General features: G+C 44.9%; 2 protein-coding genes across 4 annotated transcripts; both read left to right on the forward strand.

Moving 5' to 3' along the window:
• Positions 1-980: 980 nt before the first annotated feature.
• LOC115344427 (keratin, type I cytoskeletal 19-like) lies at positions 981-5,561 on the forward strand. 3 transcript variants are annotated; one of them, XR_003924522.1, is made up of 8 exons: positions 981-1,639; positions 2,019-2,101; positions 2,379-2,535; positions 2,634-2,795; positions 3,134-3,259; positions 3,397-3,623; positions 4,608-4,826; positions 4,916-5,173. XR_003924522.1 is itself a non-coding variant. In XM_030021697.1 (8 exons), exons 1-7 carry the CDS (start codon positions 1,106-1,108, stop codon positions 4,693-4,695), a joined length of 1,377 nt encoding a protein of 458 aa, XP_029877557.1. In that variant the 5' UTR covers positions 981-1,105; the 3' UTR covers positions 4,696-4,725; positions 5,256-5,561. The 3 variants fall into 3 exon arrangements, 2 of the variants coding, with proteins under 2 accessions (XP_029877557.1, XP_029877558.1); XM_030021697.1 differs by lacking the exon at positions 4,916-5,173 and adding an exon at positions 5,256-5,561 and having other exon boundaries at positions 4,608-4,725; XM_030021698.1 differs by lacking the exon at positions 4,916-5,173 and adding an exon at positions 5,256-5,561 and having other exon boundaries at positions 4,608-4,710.
• A 6,547-nt stretch (positions 5,562-12,108) lies between these two features.
• Positions 12,109-17,485, forward strand: LOC115344422 (keratin, type I cytoskeletal 13-like). Its single transcript, XM_030021690.1, has 8 exons — positions 12,109-12,800; positions 13,777-13,859; positions 14,400-14,556; positions 14,816-14,977; positions 15,405-15,530; positions 15,652-15,878; positions 16,195-16,340; positions 17,131-17,485. Exons 1-8 carry the CDS (start codon positions 12,204-12,206, stop codon positions 17,154-17,156), a joined length of 1,524 nt encoding a protein of 507 aa, XP_029877550.1. The 5' UTR covers positions 12,109-12,203; the 3' UTR covers positions 17,157-17,485.
• Positions 17,486-19,250: the final 1,765 nt, after the last annotated feature.

The following is a 19,250-nucleotide window of genomic DNA, read 5'->3' on the forward strand; positions in this document are numbered from 1 at the left end:
ATTCCAAGACTAAAAAATAGGTTTAATATCTTTTTTAAAATGATCTTTTCTAGTGTTTTTTCTAAATTTAACACATTTCCCCTAGATTATTTGGAGAATTTCCATGGTGCTGGTTGGAACTGGGTCAGACCTATACAGAACCCGGCTACTTCTGAAATTCTCCGTGTTACTGTTTTAGAAATATTATGAAACATCTTGTGTGGCTGTCCTCTCTTGGCAGTGAATATTCATAGTTAAGTGCAACATTTGGTACTCAGGAAATATCCTTTTCTCTTTTATTTTGGATAAATATTTGAATATTTTGTCTACCCTCGAAAGCAGCAAAACAAATACCATGGGATCTCCCCTCTGAAAGGGGATGTTTTGATGCATGCAGGAGAAAGAGAAGTAACAAATAGTCACTGGTACACTCAAGGGCACTATTCTTTTGTGCTCTCCAAGAGAAGAGCATTTCGAGGTCTAATGACCCAGACCTCGGCAGGTTCTCACTCAACTGACAGCCACGCAGAATGGGACAGACCCTTGTTGCGGTGCACTTGCAGACAGGCAGCATGGTCCAGGGTGGTCTCCTGGCTCCACTCCCAGGGACTGCAGGGCACCGGAATGAGGAGGCACCCTCACTTCTGGTCACAAAGGGGTTGAACAGGCTCTGTCAGATAGGACGGCTTTCCCACAGCTTTCACTTTCCAGGTAGACTCGCCCACGTCAGGGATGGATAATTGCTATGGTGTTTCATTCCCCGGGCACTCTCGGGTATCGTCGTTTTTTGTGTCACTGTTGTTTAGCTGTCATCACAAGTCAGACCTGATGATTCAGGAAGTAACATTTTTGATGTAGTTTTGAAACACGCTTCTGTTAACCAAAGCATCTTTCTGTTGTGGGATTTCTGGAGACAAACGCCTTTGGGGAAATATTTCCGGCTGAAAAAAAAAAAACAGTACTAGCCAGGTCACAAGGAGGAAGAATAAACAGCCCTACTCCAGTGGCAACATCCACAAGGAATGGTATAAATAGAGGACTATGGGGACAGAGGGATCACAATCGGCTCCCGCAGTGATCTGTGCAGTTTGCCTTGGGCTCCGAGTTGGATCCTTGCGCTCTCACTATGAGCTGTGCCATCAGGCAGGTCGTTACTGCCTGTTCCCAAGGCAGAAGCAGCGCAGGCAGCTCTGCAGCTGGTAGTGGAAGAAAGGTCTCCTCCGCCTCCTCGGGAAGACATGCTGCCTATGACTTAGGTGGTGCGGTTGGCAATTTTTCTGGTGGCAGTTTAAGCGAGGGATTACTTGGGAAGCAGCTGAGTGCCAGCAGTGCTACTGGTGGGAGCTTTGGAGCTACCCAGAGGGCTTGTTCTACCCTTGGATTCAGTGGTGGAGGCATCTGCACTCGAAGCGTTGGTGGTGGTTTCACCAGGGCCAGCGCTGGTTGCGGTGATGGGATCTTATTTGCTAACAACGAAAAGGCAACGATGCAGAACCTCAATGACCGCTTGGCCTCCTACCTGGACAAGGTGCGACTCCTGGAGGGAGACAACGCCGACCTTGAGTGCAAGATCAGGGAGTGGTATGCCAAGGTAGGGCCCAGCTGCGAACCACGGGACTACAGCTGTTTTCATAAGGAAATTGAAGACCTTCAAAACCAGGTAAATAATTGTTTTTCAAGAAAATCCTAAATATTTCTTTGGGCTTTGCTTTCACATGCTGATAGACCAGTGTCAAATGGCAGAGGCAACAGCTATGTCTCTGGAGGTGCAGATGAAGAAATACTTTATATGAAATGGACAGTTTGAGGGAGGAGAACACTGCATTTACAGAGAGCTGAAGTTTCAGCAAAGCCTGCTCCAACAAGCTGGCACGCAGGTTTCCCCACTGTAATGCCATCTAACTGATTAACAATCCCAATGTATGGAATCATTATAAAATAAGTGGGTTGCATTACCCCGGGCAGGTGTTTCCTCCAGGCCCTTCTGGAGCCAGAGGAAGCTGCAAGCCCGAATCTCTCTCCTGTGTTTTCTTTTCCAGATCCTGTGTGCAGCCATGGAGACTAACAAAATCCTTCTGAATATTGATAACAACAGGATGACTGCTGATGACTTCCGAGTGAAGTGAGTACGGTCCTGTGCTGGACTGAGGGGTTCACACTGCCCGTGGAAGGGTAGGTGAGCAGTAGTGATGGGGAAATCCTAACCCTTTGCTTGTCATGCTGCCGTATTAAAATGCAGATCTCTGTGAAAGGCGTGGATACCATTGACAATGTTCATAGCATTGTGTGCCTGAAGTGAAAGAAGAACTTGATCCTAAATTTTTTCCCCACAAACTCAACTCAAGGGCTTGCCGTGGTTTACTGACATGCAGACCTTTCTTTGTTGCCTGTGGCTTAAGGTACGAGACTGAATGTGGTCTCCGGCAAAATGTAGATACAGACATTTGCAACCTACGCCCTGTCCTGGATCAGCTGGCCAGCTGCAAGACCGACCTGCAGCTACAGTGTGAGGCTTTGACCGAAGAGATGTGTTGTCTCAAGACGAACCATGAGGAGGTTAGATTGCCCCTTACTCTTAGAGAATTAAGAAGAAAGAAGAAGGGAAGTCCCCCCAAGTGTCAACATTACTGATATGGTGCGTGTATTCTCTGCAGGAAATGAACTGTCTGAGGAAACAGGCGACCGGAGATGTGAGTGTGGAGGTCAATGCCTGTCCTGGCCCAGACCTGAGGAAGATCCTGGAGGATCTGAGGTGCCAGTACGAAACGCTGATGGAGCGCAACCGCAAAGAGACTGAGCAGTGGTATGCCTGCAAGGTACTATATACATGCAGAGCTGTACCCTACTCTGCCTGTTGGGGGGAAAGGGAAAAATGAGAGATTAAGAACACTTACTGGAGATGTCTTAATATCAGCAATTGTGTCACAGATGTGCTCAGCATCTAAATGTACTGCCCAATTTCAGTGTTCTTCTGTTCATGGCAGAGGGGCCACCGCATGGTGTTACAGGGTCACAATGGAATAAATGGGGGGGCTTCAGATTTGGAGCTACTCAGGTGCACTACAGGGCTTGCACAAGCAGTGTAGTGAAGCCCCTGCCACAATGCGATACTTTGGGGAGGTGAGGAAAGGGCTGCTCTTTTCTAACTTTTCAGGTGGAGGAAGTGAACCTGGAGGTCATCACAAGCAGCCAGGAGATTGAGTCAAGCAACAAACAGGTCACTGAGCTGAGACGTCAGCTGCAGGCCTTGGAAATCAATGTACAAGCCCAGCTCACCATGGTAGGTGATGCCACTATGATTCACATCTCAGACTCCCCAGCTCTCTTTAGAAAGCTGCATGACCAGAGTCATACCTGTAACCAGATGGGCTAAGCTTGCAGCATACCCAGGTACCTTTATGTTGTTTCCATTCTCAGAAAGAAAATCTGGAATCCTCTTTGGCGGAAACTGAATGTCGCTACAACAAATACCTGGCTGAGCTACAGAATCAGATCTCCTGCGTGGAGCAGCGGCTGGCTGAAATACGAGCAGAAATGGAGTGCCAGAACCAGGAATACAAGACCCTCCTGGATGTCAAATGCCGTTTGGAGCAGGAGATTCAGACCTACCACTGCCTGCTGGAGGGGGGACAGCACGACATCATGTACGCAGACTACAGACAGACGCGGGCACTGTAAAATCTCTATGCTTTGACTCACAGGGATATGAAAATTTGTGATACAAATGGTAAAAGCAACACTGTGGTGAGGAACCAGTACTGACCTGTTACCAGACAGGGCCTCTCAGCAAACCACAAGGCATTTGAGGATTTGGCTCTGATAAATGTCCAGAGTGCAAGCCAGAGACCATTCCTCTAACTTGGGCCAGTGAAGGCAGCTGGGAGAGGCCACCAGAGCTGTCTGAGCCACCTGAGCAAGGTGCAGCATCACAGCTTGTTGAAGGGCGGTTTCACTGTGAGCTGGGCAAGGTTTTTTATTAACACTGTCATTTAACTGAGTTTTATAGGCTTTGCCACAGCTAGACAGGATTAGGGACTGGCAGTTAAATTAACTGAAACAATAAATTATCTAAACATTTTCAGTTTCACACAACAATTTTAATTAAAGTTTTGGGAAATTTAATTTGTATGCAAAGCAGTTGGCTCTTCCCTGCCTCCCATTGACTGAGATTTTGAAACAGTAAGCCATGCTGTTAATCTCATAAATGGCTGCATACACACATAACCAGCCTGAGCACCCACCTGCTCCATTAGTTTGGAAAAAGAGGTATTTTAATGGTGGTGCCCTGAGGTGGGCTCTCCTGGACTCTCCAGTCCTAAATTAGTTACATGAAAAATCAGGTTTTGTTCCAAAACGCCAGTTGCAATGGATGAAATGACACTGTCAGAGCTTGTCTCAGAGCCTCCGGTAATCCTGAGTGTGTCGAGATGGAAAAGCAGTATCTGTCAACAGACAGGCGGGATGGAGGATGTACTAATTGTTGCTCTTATGACCCTCGTGGTTTGAAGGGGAAGTGGCCAGTAGTGACTGAAGAGACACAGCTAAAGCCAATGCTCCAGGCCACAGGGCAGATCTCCAGGGCGTGAATGTCGGGGGCTTTGGTTACCAGAGCTGTCTCCTTTCCACAGAGGGCCAGTGGGAAGAGGAGCCCCTGCAACATCAGCTGGAAGAGGCGGTGGGCTTAAAGCCAGCCTGTGTCAGCCATGCCTGCCCTAAGCCTGTGAGCTCTGGGTGAGGATGTGTAAGGTGAGGTGTCCTCTAGAAGCCTGTGAGTGTGACTGTGAGTTGCTTCTTTAGTCCTGCTATGTACCTGGGGAAGGGGAGGATGAGAGATCTCCAGGATTTTCTGGGTGGTGAAGGGGGGCTGGAGGTGATTTCTTTTTCCTGGAGAGAGGCAGTGCAGGGAGTCAGACATGCAGGATTGCAGTTGTGACTGTTGGTGGTAGAGTACGGGGATTAATTGGGCTATGGTAGAAAGCAGTGGCAAGGGATGCAGCTATAGGGCATTTATAAACTTATGCATAGAAAATATGTTTGACACTGGGGGGGTTACTAGTAGTAAATGTGTTTATAAGACTTTCAGCACAACATGAAAATGAGGAACGGGGAGGGAGAATCAGTCAGTCACGAGTCTTTCACCAAGTATATAAAATTAAGCAAGCTAGGGAGAAGAGGGAAAAGAAAGGTCAGTACAAGAGCAAGGGGGATGCAAGACAAAGGCATGGTATGCAGACAAAACCCCTGACAAAATAATACTCCCTGCTCTCCCTTGGCAGGTCACTGCAGACAACAGAGCTTCCCTGCCAGCCCCACTGCACATCCCCCTGAGGAGGTCTCTTGAAGAGCAAACCATTTGGAAAAAGCAAGGCAAAAATAACCTGACAGTTCTCAGTTTGCTTATAGCACCAGTCGGAAGTGTCTTTGCAGAATGGCTGCCTTCCTGCCACCCACGCTGCCTGCTGTCTTCATCCTCTGATGCTGCTTTGATCCAATCCCTTGTCTTCACTTGGGCTAATCTGTTTTGTGGTCAGTTGTCTAACAACTACCAAAGCTTGTCTCTAATAAAACTTTGCTACTACTGACACAGCCTTGAACCTGAGAAATAATTTCTACAAGTAAATTAACAAGTAAAAATTGTTAAGCAGATAGAGTTATCGTACAACGTTGGTTAGAAATCCACCTTTGATCTATATCCACAAAGCAATCATTACAAAGAAAAAGAAAAACAAGCAATGTTCCCATCTGCTGCACTGCTGCTGAATTCAGTAGCTGTAGGATGGAGGGGCAGCTGCAGGAGGATGGAGGAAAGGGACCAGCTGATGCTGTGGAAAGGGACATTTGCTACTGGAGGAGGAAGCATAAGCTAAGACATGAAGTAGAAGGTGATGAGGAAAGAAACATTCAGGGAGGCTGGACAGAGTGCAGGGAAGGGGTTTCAAGGCAGTCTGACAATATTCTATTGAAAGAGACTTCTGAGTGAAAATTGAGTTTTCATTAAAGTAGGTGTGTGCTAATATAATATAATATAATATAATGTAATATAATAATACAATACACAACACCTTTGAGCTATTATGAATATGCAGTAACAGGATAAAATCAAGAACAACAAGTTTTCCCAAATAATACTGAAGTGGTAACTTTGAAAGCAAGGCTCTGCTGGACTTGACACACCCTTCTGGTGGAGGAAAACAATTCCCAGAGAAAATGCTAAATAAAGAACCTTTAAATGGATTTAAAAAAAAGGCAAACGGGAAGAACCAGCTGGCAACATGTGGGAAGATAAAAGGGTGAGACAAATTAATATGTGGGAGAGAACTTTTTTAAAAGTAAGATACAATAAACAGCCAGAAAAAAAAAGATGCTGGTATTTTATTACCACAGAGAAAGGAATTACTAACACATTCAGGAACACAACTGCATTTTGCTGCTTGTGCAAGCAAAGTCTCAAGATCCAGCCTGTCCCATCTCACTGGCAGCAGTATCTAACAAATGCGTCAGACAGGCTTGAGTGGTGCTTACAGTCTTTGCTCTTTATTATGTGGCTCTGTTAGCCTTTTTCTGTAATGAACTATTGGGTGAGGTTTGACGACTAACCTTATACAGAGGTCTAACATGAAGGCTTCTAACAAGAAGACTTCAGGGGATACAGTGAGTCTGAATTAGTGTCCATTTCTAAAGAAAGAAACAGCTCAGATGTTTCTGGAATGACAATACGGGACAAGCCAAAGCTTGACCACACAGAGCTATTCTCTTGGCAAAAATCACAGCAAAGATGGGACTTCTGTTTCTTGCTCTGGGTCTTTGCTCTGCAGAAAGCCGTGTCTGCTCATCTGTCACCTCTCGTGCCCTAAGCCTTCAACTCCAAGTCACATGTAATGTCTGTATGACTGCACCAGCACAGAGGGCCAGGGGCTAAGCAATCCACAGACCGGCTCCAGCTGTCCCTTTGGGGGATGGCCTATCCCCAGTCTCTGTCCAAGTAACAGACACTTGTTAGCCCTGTGGGGGTAATTGCTCTAACGAGCTTCTGGACAAGGCTCAATGTTAAATACTTTCTCTGCTAAGTTCTGTATCTCCCATTCCTGCAACACTAATTATACTGTGCATTTCAGTATTATTTAATCTGCCTGAGTGTTTATGCAGCACCTCTGAGGTCACCGCATTAAATGCTATGCAGAAATAAAAGATGCCTTCCCTGCCCAATGAGTTTATAACCTGGACAGTGATGCGAAATGATGACTGTGGAAACAGCACAGGAAGAGACGGGGAAGAGAAGATAAATGAAATGCAGAGGACACAGTGCATGGGACAACAGGACAAGAAGTGACCTGGGACACTGACTGCAGGCAAACTTCTATCATATTCCACATATGCAGCCACTCACGCGAGCACACAGATAGTGCAGCTTGTAAGAGCTCGTTTTCTCTTTTAATGTGCAAATCTTGTAAAGCAAGAATGAATGAGTATGTCAAAGACAAACCGAGACTTAGGCTGAAGGTGTAAGTTTGGGAGAGGAATCTAAGGATAAGAAGAGCAAGGGTGGGTACCCCAGAGAGAAGAGGGGGAGTTATATCAGCACTCAGACTGGTAAGCAGAAGCTATCAGCATCACAACTGGTGGCTGTAGGTGAAATATACTGTGGTTGCTCCAGCAGATGTGGTCTGTGTGTTACAGAGAGAGCAAACACATGTGAATTACAACACCATCAGAAAAAATCCCTGAGGAGTGAATATACCAGAGGTTTAAGACATCAGTGAAGAAAGAAAACAAGCAGTTTTGCAAATGGTCAATGCTGGAAATCAGCCATGAGTTAAGGACTGCACTGTACAAGCAATTATACCTGATTACAGGCACCATGCATTTTTAATAGTACGTCGTATTCTGATGTGATGTATAAACTATAATTTCTCTATAAAAGTCTATTTTATAAAGTATGCAGACAGGTACAGTCTCACTCATATCCACAGCAACTATCTGTGAGGTTTGTATTTTTGTTTACTGGCTTGTATAACATTTATAAAGAATTATATAGATGAGTAAACTACTACTATAATCAAGCAGGAGATTTCTCAGCTCAGTACACTGAATAATATAATTTAAGCTGCCAGTATGAACCACATATTGAAACTGTATTGAAATTAAGAGACATTTTAGTACAAATATGAAATAAAGATAAAAAGAAGACACTCTGGGGAGGCTCTGGCTGGCCTACACCTTTGGCTGCCTGTCTCTCTTGTACCACTGTATGGTGTGTGAGCGCAGGAAGCACCTGAATACTCCAGTTCTGCTTGTCAGGTTCTGGTTTGACCCATGTGGCTCTGCCAGCAGGGACTGCAGGCTAAAGCTTTGTTTTTCCTCCCAACCTGCACTGCACTCAGCTGTCCATGCAGGAGTGAAATTGCTGTAGTTTTGTTCACCCACCAGTATCCTAATACAAATTCCCTGGTACTCTTCTTTGCCATGATAATCAGTAGTGTTTCCAGAGATGTAAATGCTGGGAAGTCTGGCTGCACTGTCATGGTCTGATAGGTGCTGGAAGGAAATTAAAACCCTTCACAAAATGAATCAGGGAAGACTGTGAGCTTCAGTAGGAAGAAATCTGGTTCTGCCCACCTCCATGTTCTGCTGAACTTCTACTTCATCACTAGCAAATGTTCAGAGGTAGTCTGAAGATGTGAACAGTCAGCAAGAAAGAAACTGACACAGAGTAATCACCTTGGTCTCTGAGGTGTATTTAAGACCTAGGATCATGCTGTTACCAAACTCATTGTGATAATTATTTCACTTGCCTTACAGGAATTTTGCTAAACATGGTGGTATAAACCAATGAGTCATTAGCCAGAAAAAAATCATGGTCTGCATTTGAAAGATGGGAGCATGAGGTCTGGAGCCGGCTCAGTATCACATCAAAGAAGTGTTTAATAAGTGATGCCTAATGGCTATTATGCAAATTATTAATGGTAATTACAAGTGACAAGATAAAATCATACTCCAGTGTGGTTGCACAAACATCACTGAAGCAATGCTTACGAAAGCAAAGTTCTGTCAAATTAGACACACCCTTCTTGTAGTTGACACAAGAAAACATTATCAATTTTGATAAGTAAAGTGAGCAGAGCGTGGAAAAGCCAGGCTGACATTTTGCAAAAAGGCTGTGCACTGGGACAGTCACAGTTGCCATGGGACCAAACTCCACTGCCCACAACACCACTGAAAATGTAATGTCCTCCCGCCTTCTCCAGAGCTGCCCATCACTGTGTGTCAATATTTACACTTATTACCTCTTCGTCCACCTTCAGATCTCTCTTTCATAATGCCCACGAGACTTAACAGTGTTTGCACTGACATTGTGCTGAGACCACTGCTAATCACGCTGGCTAACAGCCTGTCACTGCTTCCTTTACTTCCATCTGTATGAAACCCTTTGTTTCCTCCTGTCTTACACTTAGGTTGGAAATCCTTTTGGGACATTTTTATGACTTAGACTTGCACAGTCCTTTCCTATGCACTGCTCTGCACCAAGGCTATGTCCCTAGGGTACAAATAATAACAAAAGTGGAGGTAAATAAATCAGTTTAGTGGGGAAAAAAGCTGGTATTGATGGATGTTTCAGAACAAGATGGTGGCTCACAGCTAGAGAAAGCAGAGAGCCATATAGCCAGCAAATACACACACGCCTCTGCTCAGTCTGCGGCGAGGTCTCAGTGCTGAGCCTCGGAGCCCTGACACGTTCGTAAGGAGCTGGGCAATACCACACTGCTTGGAGTGAAACTACCACGCGGCCATGCAAGCTGCCCGTGTGCCAGCAAACACAGCTGCAGCTATCCAGCACAGAGTGAGAAAAAAAATCTAACTGGTTTTAAAATACAGTCTGGTTAGTCAGGGACTGGCTTTTGGATGCATTTGCTGTATCAGTCCCATGTTCCATGTCGCAGTGAAACTGGCAGGAGCCCAGTAAATCTCCAAAGAATGTAATTATATCACAAATATGAGTACTTTGGAAGAATTATATGATCATTTCTAATCTTCACTGGTAAAACGCGATTTGGTAGCCCGTGGACCTTTCTGCCAGGACACATGTAAAAGGTTGTACAATGCTGCAAACCAGTTTGTTTTGTGGAGCAAGAGCTAATTCCTTCTTCCTATCAGGCAATTGCTGAAAGAAGGAGGTGTAGGTGCTTCTTGCTCACCCATAGAGAAATGTCCAATATCTGCAATGTCTCCTCCTAAACCTAAGTGAAAGGGAAAGAAAGGCAACCTTAACCCAGAGCACTGCTCTCTTTAGATTGCTATCAGGTAACTTCTTCTGAAAACCTACACAGCAGAAGCAAAGCTCCAAGCAATCCAGGCATTATATTAATTTCTGTTGGATCTTACAGCCACACCTGGTCTTCAATTATATTCCTCAAAATGACAGATGAAAGCCAGATTTACTCCCTATCCTCCTTTTTGCTCATGATTTTCATTATTGTGAGTCTAGGCTGTGTGGGGAGCATGGGGGATGTGTTTCTAGGGGGAGGATGGACTTGTATTTCAGGCACTGCAGTCTTAGCTAGGAATCTGAGCTGTGACAGACTCCGGCTCTGTTCTTGAGCAAGTTATTTCACTGCACCATACGAATAATGAATATTCTAGGATGCTGCCAGCCTTGGGTAGGCGTCTTTTTATCATTTCTGATCTAAGTGAAGAAATAAATTATCTCACTGGATAATGGAGAGTCCTAACTTATGCTGGTGAGAAGACAATCACATCTATACATGCCTGGGGACTCTCTCCTACCATGGTGACAGAAGCCACCTAACTTCCCACCAGTAAATGAGAGGTGGCTGAGTGTATGAGTGTAGGTTTTCTCTGCCCTTCTGTCCGGAGGTGATGGCTGCTCTCAGGGCTCCCTGTCAGGTGTCACATACACCACCAAAGAGGATTTATCACAACTGCTCCTGTAAATATGGACATACTTGAGTCAAAGGTTACTTGTGAGTAAGAATTGCTTGGAAATTCCACCCTGTAGGGAACAGAAGCCTCTGTCCCCTGGAGAGCAGAATATCCTCTCATTACAGCAGTCTGCTGGAGAAAGATACTTGCACTGGTGGAGCCAGTTCTCCGAACACTCCTCTGGATATTGCTTGTCTGGTTTTGGAGATCGTGCTCCCATGACTGGCCAGGCTGTGCTAATGCCTGCTACTACTCTGAGAAACTCAGTTAAGAAATGCGAAAAGCTTTTCTCCTTCTAATTTTGTGCTCAGCACAATCTTAGTAATGGCAAGGACCTGCGGGATCACATCTCAGTCCATCCAGGAAACTGGATATATCGCTCATGGATACTCCCTTTCCTGTCATCTCTTTATCTATGGTCACCACAAATTGAGGCAGCATGGACAGCAATTAAAGTAATTGAAAAATAACTTCAGAGAGGTATTTCATACACTTCAGTTACATCAAGTCTGTGTAACATCTAGACACAGAGGACTTCCAACATTTAACAGGCCTGATCTTTGCAGACTGTGAGCAACTTGACTTCTTGTGTTTGCATGACCAGAGAAATATAAGCCACAAATGGAGAACTAAACCCATGGGGAATTACCTCAGTGATTTAAGAAATCTCACAGTAAGGCATGTATTAGACCTACTGTCTGTCACTGAGCCAGGTGACAGACATCTACACCATGATATCCCTGGTCTTTTCACTGCTACAGTCACTCTTATTCACACTTTTCAGAAGTGAGAATTTATATTAATTTCCCATTTTTGTTCCATGTACTCTACCATAGCATGTGATATAAAAATGTTTACTGGACTAAGAATAAAATAAATACAAATTAATAAAAGATAAAAGGCACTTTGATGTTATAAATACCAATGTTTCTTCTTTGTACATAATCGAGGGCAACTTTTTTTCTTGACTTGTTGTAAAGTTTGCATCATACAAAAAGCCGATGACTCATAAAACATTATTTTACTTTTTGGAATAAGCTGCTGACATGTAAAGTATCTTCCTTGTGAACTGGGATTTCTAGAGGGAAACTGCCTATGGGCTATTTATTCTTGGCATAAACAGCAAGACTAGCCAGCCCCGTGGGAAGAAGAAACACCCTATAGGTGACACCCCCTTTGGAAGGTATAAATAGAGATCTGTGGCAACAAACAACCTGCAGTCTGATTCAATATCAAGCTGTGCATCTTGCTTTGGGCTTTGGGTTGGATCTGCAGCTGTCCTCAAAATGAGTTGTAGTATTAAGCAGACAACTGGCTCTCTCAGGGGCAGGACCAGCGGTGGCAGCTGTGTTATTGGTGGCGGTGGTGGTGGTGGAGGAGCACGGATCTCCTCAGTCTCTTCTGGAAGATACACAACTTGCGGGATAGGTGGTAGCCGAGGGTTTTCTGGTAGAAGCTACTGTGGTGGTGTGAATTACGGCGGAGGACTGAGCACTGGTAGTTTGGTTGGTGGAAACTATGGAGGTGGCTTAGGAGCCGCTGTCCTCGGAGGATGCTCAGGCATTGGATTCAGCGGTGGCAGTGCTCGCTTTGGCGGTGGCCTTGGAGGTGGCCTTGGAGGTGGCCTTGGTATTGGTCTTGGTGGAGGGGTAGTTGGAGGTGGTTTTGCTGGTGATGGCATTCTTCTTTCTGGTGATGAAAAGGTCACCATGCAGAATCTTAACGACCGCCTGGCTTCTTACCTGGACAAGGTGAGGTGCCTGGAACAAGAAAATGCTGACCTGGAGTGCAGAATCAGGGAGTGGTATGCCAAGCAGGGCCCTTTTTGTGAGCCACGGGACTACAGCTGCTATTATAAAGAAATAGAAGATCTTCAAAATCAGGTAACATCATTTCTCAGCTGCTTTCTCCCTTGTAAGCTTCTCCCACGGTCTTGGTTCATAACTTAATGCAGTGATTGAGAGTAACATTCCACTGTTGTAAAATGCTTTTTGTAAACAGCCATTAAGACAACTGCCTGTAGAAAGCCCTAGAGCTCAAAGGTAAAAACCTTGAGTGTTTGGACTGTTTCCATTGCTTTTATTCATCAGATATATTTGAAGGGCAAAATGTTATCTTCATGGAATACATCTGGATTGGCTCAGTAGTCTTTCTGAATTAGGTTTGTGCCAAGGCGTTTGAATAGATATATGCCAAGAAAGCAGCTAAAAGAGAAATAAATAATGGATCGCATTAATTTGCCTGAATTACTATGATTCTGTCATCAGTCTTGCAGAATTCCAGTTAAATGTTATTTCCTTTTTTACAAGTTTACTCTTTCATACAGAATTGGGAAATATAGGATATCTAATTAAAAATAAGAACAAAAAGAGCATTACCATAACACATCTTGAGTATGCAATTTAAAACTAAAAATGATTCCAAAGTGTGTTTGGCAAAAAATTCTAGGATGTCAACGCAGAAAGAAGAATAAAGTGGAAAGAATCCAGGAAACAGACAGAAAGAGAGACACTTATAATTAAGTCCTGAAACAAAGCTTTTAAACCTCTTATCCATGAAAGTAAGATTTAGATTTAAAAGGTTAGGTGGGTTGTGGCAGGTGCTGGACAACACTAATTATACCTCTCTGACTGTCCGTATCTGAACCACATATTTTATCATTTTAATGCCTTCACCGTACTTCACTGAACACTCACCCCTCTGACTGCTGCAATCCCCAACTCCCCCATGCCTGCTACACAATATTAAAAAAAAAAAAGAGAAAGAGAAAGAGGTTAGGTCTGGTAGCACTGGTCAATGGGTACACTTGAGCCTGAGGATACAGAGAAGAGACTTCAGGAGTGAATATTCTTTTTTCAGATTGTTTGCGCAACCATAGACAACAACAAGATCATTTTGAACATCGATAACAGCAGGATGACAGCCGACGACTTCCGAGTGAAGTGAGTACCCTTCAGCTGTCCCCTTCCTCTGTCACTGTGCTCCCGCTCACAGAGCTGGTGAGAAGGAGCTCTCAGACAGGTCTCCTGTGATCCTCTGGTCAGGACAGGCTGGAGGCTATGCAGAAAAGCTCTTTCATCCATTGCCTCTAGAGTTGCCTTAATTAGTGGCAGTTCCAGGGTGGAAAATTTGGGACAACAAGATGGTTTTGAGCAGAGATTAGAGTTCTTCAGAAAGCAGAAGGGATCTGGAAAAAGGGAGCAAGCGTGGGTTCACCTGAGCTGCCATTCTGGCACATGGTGTCTTTCAAAGTGGAAGCGCAGAAATGCGGTGAGTGACACCTCCATCCCAGTGAAAAAGCTCCAGAGAAGGCAGACTGAGGGCAGATTTGACGGAGCAAGCCTCAGACTGCTTTTCTTTGAATCCTGTTAGGCTAGTTAGGAAAATACTGTAAGAAAGATGGATGGTCAAATGAAAAAAAAAAGAGCAAATGGTGGTGTCAGACACTGACTACTCTTTCTTGCTTTCTTTCTCACTCCCAGGTACGAGACAGAGCTGGCCCTGCGCCAGAGCGTGGAGGCTGACATTAATGGCTTACGCCAAGTCCTGGATCAGCTGACGCTCTGCAGGTCTGACCTGGAGGCACAGCTGGAGTCGCTGCGGGAGGAGCTCTGCTGCCTGAAGAAGAACCACGAGGAGGTAGGGTCCTGCCCTTCTCGTGTCCAAAGTGTTAATTCATGCAGGATCCATCACCCTCCCTCTCCGTGGTCCCTACCCCTGGGGTGCTGGCTGCAGACGGGCAACTGGTTGATGGAGACAATACATGTAAACTAGGAGCTGTGAATGTCCAGCAGAGAGGGCCTCTGCCAGGGGCTCTGCTCTTCCCTACAGTGCAACTTAGCTCCCTCAGTTTTTTCCTTCTTTTTTAAAAATGACATGATCTGGGTGGTGTTTCCAGGAAATGAACTGTCTGAGGAAACAATCGACTGGAGATGTGAGCGTGGAGGTCAATGCCTGCCCTGGCCCAGACCTCAGAAAGATCCTGGAGGAGATGAGGTGCCAGTATGAAACACTGATTGAACGCAATCGCAAAGAAGTTGAGGATTGGTATGAGTGCAAGGTGAGTACATTTACGCAGCCCTGACTTTCCCTAGCTGATATCCAGGCAATGGTTCCACAGTGATTTATTATGCGTTAAAATGACACAACATACTGTAACAGCATTTAGCATTGATTTAAATTGACCAAGTGACACAGGGGATACTGCCACTCTGCATTCTTTTTATGGGGTGATGGGAAGTGCTGCATGTTAGTGAGACTTGAGGCAGGAACTCTTTACATGCAGTAAGTACTGAGAAGAACTGGACAGCAGTACTATTAGAAGAACAAGAGGAATGACGAGCAGGGTTCACACTCTGTTAGGATGACAGAGAGTTCACCCAAACCTTTCTCATTTCATGTTTTTTGCTAGCTTCTCTGCTCTTTCCTTAATCTGTCTTACATCAAACATTCCCTGAACACCTTTATTCTGGATTGGTGATTTTCAGATTGAGGAGGTGAATCGGGAGGTTATTACAAGCGGTCAGGAGGTAGAGACGTGCAATAACCAAGTCACTGAACTGAGACGCCAATTGCAAGCCCTGGAAATCGATCTCCAGGCTCAGCTCAGCCAGGTGAGTGGTGAGCCGGTGTAAAGCTCAGTTGTCTCACAGTTATGCTTTGATGTAAGAATTCGTAGTTAAATGCAGTGTTTCTCATGCCTGTATTTGTATTGTGCCACATGTCACTCCTCAGAGGGACAACCTGGAATCCTCGCTGGCTGAGACAGAGTGTCGCTACAACAACCACCTTGCTGAGCTCCAGAGCCAGATCACATGTGTGGAGCAGCAACTGGCTGATCTGCGTGCAGAAATGGAATGCCAGAACCAAGAATACAAGATCCTGCTGGACGTCAAATGCCGTCTGGAGCAGGAGATCCATACATACCGCTGCCTGCTAGAGGGTGGACAGCAGGACCTTATGTAAGTATGCTTGAGATGCACCAAAAGACACAATAAAATACCTTCGTCCTGGGTATTTTAACATAACAGCAAAGTGAATAATAGGTGGAGGCTCTGCACAGCTCCTTCACCCTTACTGACCTGTTCAGGCTGCCTGGTAATCAATGGTGAGAATCTGCTTCCCTACCTTGTGCCAGCCATTGCCACAAGAAGAAAGGTCACTGCAATATTCTGCCAAAAAGGAAACCAGACTGAGAGCAGCAGAGAAAATGAAAAACTGTAGTTCTAGTTTATCTGTCATTTCCTTCACTAAAATGTTATTTTCCTGTCCCCTTAGTCAGCAAGGAGGAATTGGTCAGTCTTCGGGTCTAGGAGGAGGAGTTGCAAGAACAAGTGGAATAGGAGGAGGAGGTATCATTAGAACAAGCCACACTTACACTTCATCTGCCCAGATGCCATCCTGTGCAGCTGCGGAGATACAAGGTAAAAACTGCAATACTCTACAAGATTTTCAGTCTTCTCTATTCTAATGCAGCAAGGACAGGCAGCCACAAAGATCGTTCCCACGTAGCTTACAGGTACTATTTGAAAGTTTTATTGTGAGGCTACTGGGAAATAAATGATGGGAGGGCACAGAGGAGTGGCTACAAGTGCTTTCAGCAGCTGTGACTCTGCTAGGAAGCATGAGAACTGCAAAAAGGGAGGAGGGGGAAGGGGGATAGGAAGGAGAATGACAGAGTCAGCAGGCAGGCAAGCCACAGAGAACGTGGAGAAAGGACTGACATGAAATCTGGGACAAAGGAAAGAATAGGAGAAAGGAGAAAGCAGAGTGCCCAGAAATCGGAAAAAAAAGCATGAATCATGGGAATACTGGCAGAAAACTACTAGTACTATTTGAAGGGGAAACTTCCAGCCAAACTAAAAAAAAAAGAAAGAAATATGGCGACAGTTGGTCCAGGAGAATGAGTGTGAGCAGGAGCATTGTTCTGGCAAGGACCCTGATGCCATTCTCTCATCCAGATTGCTGCTGGTACAAAGTCTGCAGCTTCCACCATTTGGCATTTTTATGTAAAAGGGCAGACCATGCTCCAGCTAGCTACAAATCCCATCTGCCTGACTGGCAGGCAACAATCAGACCTTTCCAGGAAGGGACAGTATTTATCTGAAATTCTAATTGAATTGGCTTGTGAAATGATCACGTGTATAGAATGACAGTGTGGGAAAGAATCTATTTTTGCTATAAACACAGTAATGTTTCCTTTGATCTCTCCAGTGCCTTGCAGAAGGATTTGTGATTAAGCAGAGAAATGAGAATATCCAACAAGAGAACCCTGAAGCAGAGCCATGGATGAAGAGAGAGAATATTTACTGTATGCCTCTGCAAAGAGCAAAGAGCGTGCTCTTTTGTATTACTCAGCAATGCTAAGCAATGTGTCAGAGGGATAAGCAGAGCGTTGGGCCACATTCTGCTTTATTTTGCTATTTGCTTTTTCCAGTCTGTATTGCTGTGTGTGCCCAACCACCATGACTATTGCTGGAGTTAACCAGTAGTATATGATCACTAATGTACCTGCTGGTGAAAAAATTTCTCTAATAAAACTTTGCTTCTGCCTGATGCAATCAAGAAACCTGTGTCTGGAAACTGAATTCCTTTAGAAAATCGGGTGCTGATCCATGCACAAGGGTCACGTAAACAGGTCAGGATCATAGTCCACTGGGAACAAAGCTGCTTTGCCAGTGGGAGCCAGAGAACAGCCTCGCTGACCTTGCAGGTCTTGTCCACCTCCTCCCTGTCAAAGCCTGTACCATACGTTGCCCGTTCCTGCATGACATCCTCCATGATCTACATGAACAGCCTAATCAGGCAGATGCCTGTGTGCTTCCCACAGAACATTGTGCTAAAACACAATTTTAGAAATATTTTGAAAGTCAGCGATGGAACATCTGGAGACAGATTGCCTCGGCCCCAGTCTAGTGCTGACACATCTGGGCTGTGCCCTCTCATACTTCATCATCCAACCTGGGGACTGTGATTAGACTGAAGAGGAAATCTTTGTCTCCACAACTGATTCAATTTCTGCTGACATGGCTTATATTCTGACCTATCCCTTTCATTTTATAGGAATCTTCCCATTGGGAAAAGGACTGAAGGCAAAAGGTTTCTTTCTATCTGTTTTCACATAGTGACTGAGTCATTTACTGGTCATCCTTCTATTTCAAAGAGTTTCAACCTGAACATCAGGAACTGTTGAAAGATCATCTTTACGTTAAACATACCTTCTTTGGAGAATTGGAGAGGGCAGGATGGGAGCTGAAAAAGTGCAGCTCAACAGAGAATACAATGGAGAAAAAAGCCAGCTAGGGCCTTTGGATACACAGAGCCAGTATATCTTAAACTTCACAAGCAAGGCAAAGATCACTCCTTCCTTTGGGCCTTGAACAGCAGCCATGTAGCTGATGCTGAATCAGTGTGGACTGGCATGGTGGTGTGCATGCGTCCTGACATTGACCTGCCTAGAGAAGCAAGGGCAGCAGTTTGGTAACTGAGGGCCCTGGAGCACTTCTGGTGGGTGCAGCCATGGGAACTGGCCATGGTGAGCTTGCAGAGTCATTCTGGGTTTGGAGAATTTTCAGTTAAAAGCCATTATGACCTGGAGGGTGTTTCGAGGTTTAAATTGTCTGTTGGTCCTGAAAAACAAGCAGTGGCCGGTTTTACACGTCCACTCCACCCTGCAGGTTCACAGCTAAAAGAGCAGCACTGGTTATGGCTGCTGTTACTTCTGGTACACTGCGATGTGGTTGTTATAGAAAGAGTCATATTCACTTATGAGATGACCTGGTAAAGCAAAACTCCTGGTTATTCCTTTGCCATCAAAAGCTGGAGGTTATGGAACAGCCAGCCTCGGGGGGGGGGGCACTAGAAAAGGGTATAAAGACAAAAACATTTCAGGACCATATATACAGCATAGTGTGGCACACTTTTTTTGTGTCAGCTCTTTTATATGGACACCAATTTCTCTTTTACTGCACAAACAGACTTAACACAACCTGAAACCTTCCAGGAAAGCAGCATCTCCAAGGCCCATAGGTAGCAAGTGTCTGAAGAATCTCAATCATTAATGTATCAGGGAGCAGGTGAAAGGTGCCCTTCTCCTGCTGTTAAAGAACATGGAGAGATGTCTCAGTGGTATTTCTTTTATTTCATCTACCAGACACTAAACCCAATAGTATCCAGGGGCTAGAGCACAATAAGAAAATGCAGCACTGGAACAACTGCAATAAAGATTCAGAAGAGTGACCATAGGTAGAAGCTTTTAAACCAAGACTCTAAATTGAGCCTTCTTTAAAGATCAGCTCCAGCCCTACAGAAAGTCCCAGACTTGATGCCAAAAT

The sequence above is a fragment of the Aquila chrysaetos genome, chromosome 8 (genome assembly GCF_900496995.4).
Source record: "Aquila chrysaetos chrysaetos chromosome 8, bAquChr1.4, whole genome shotgun sequence".
In the NCBI taxonomy this organism is placed as follows: Eukaryota; Metazoa; Chordata; class Aves; order Accipitriformes; family Accipitridae; genus Aquila; species Aquila chrysaetos.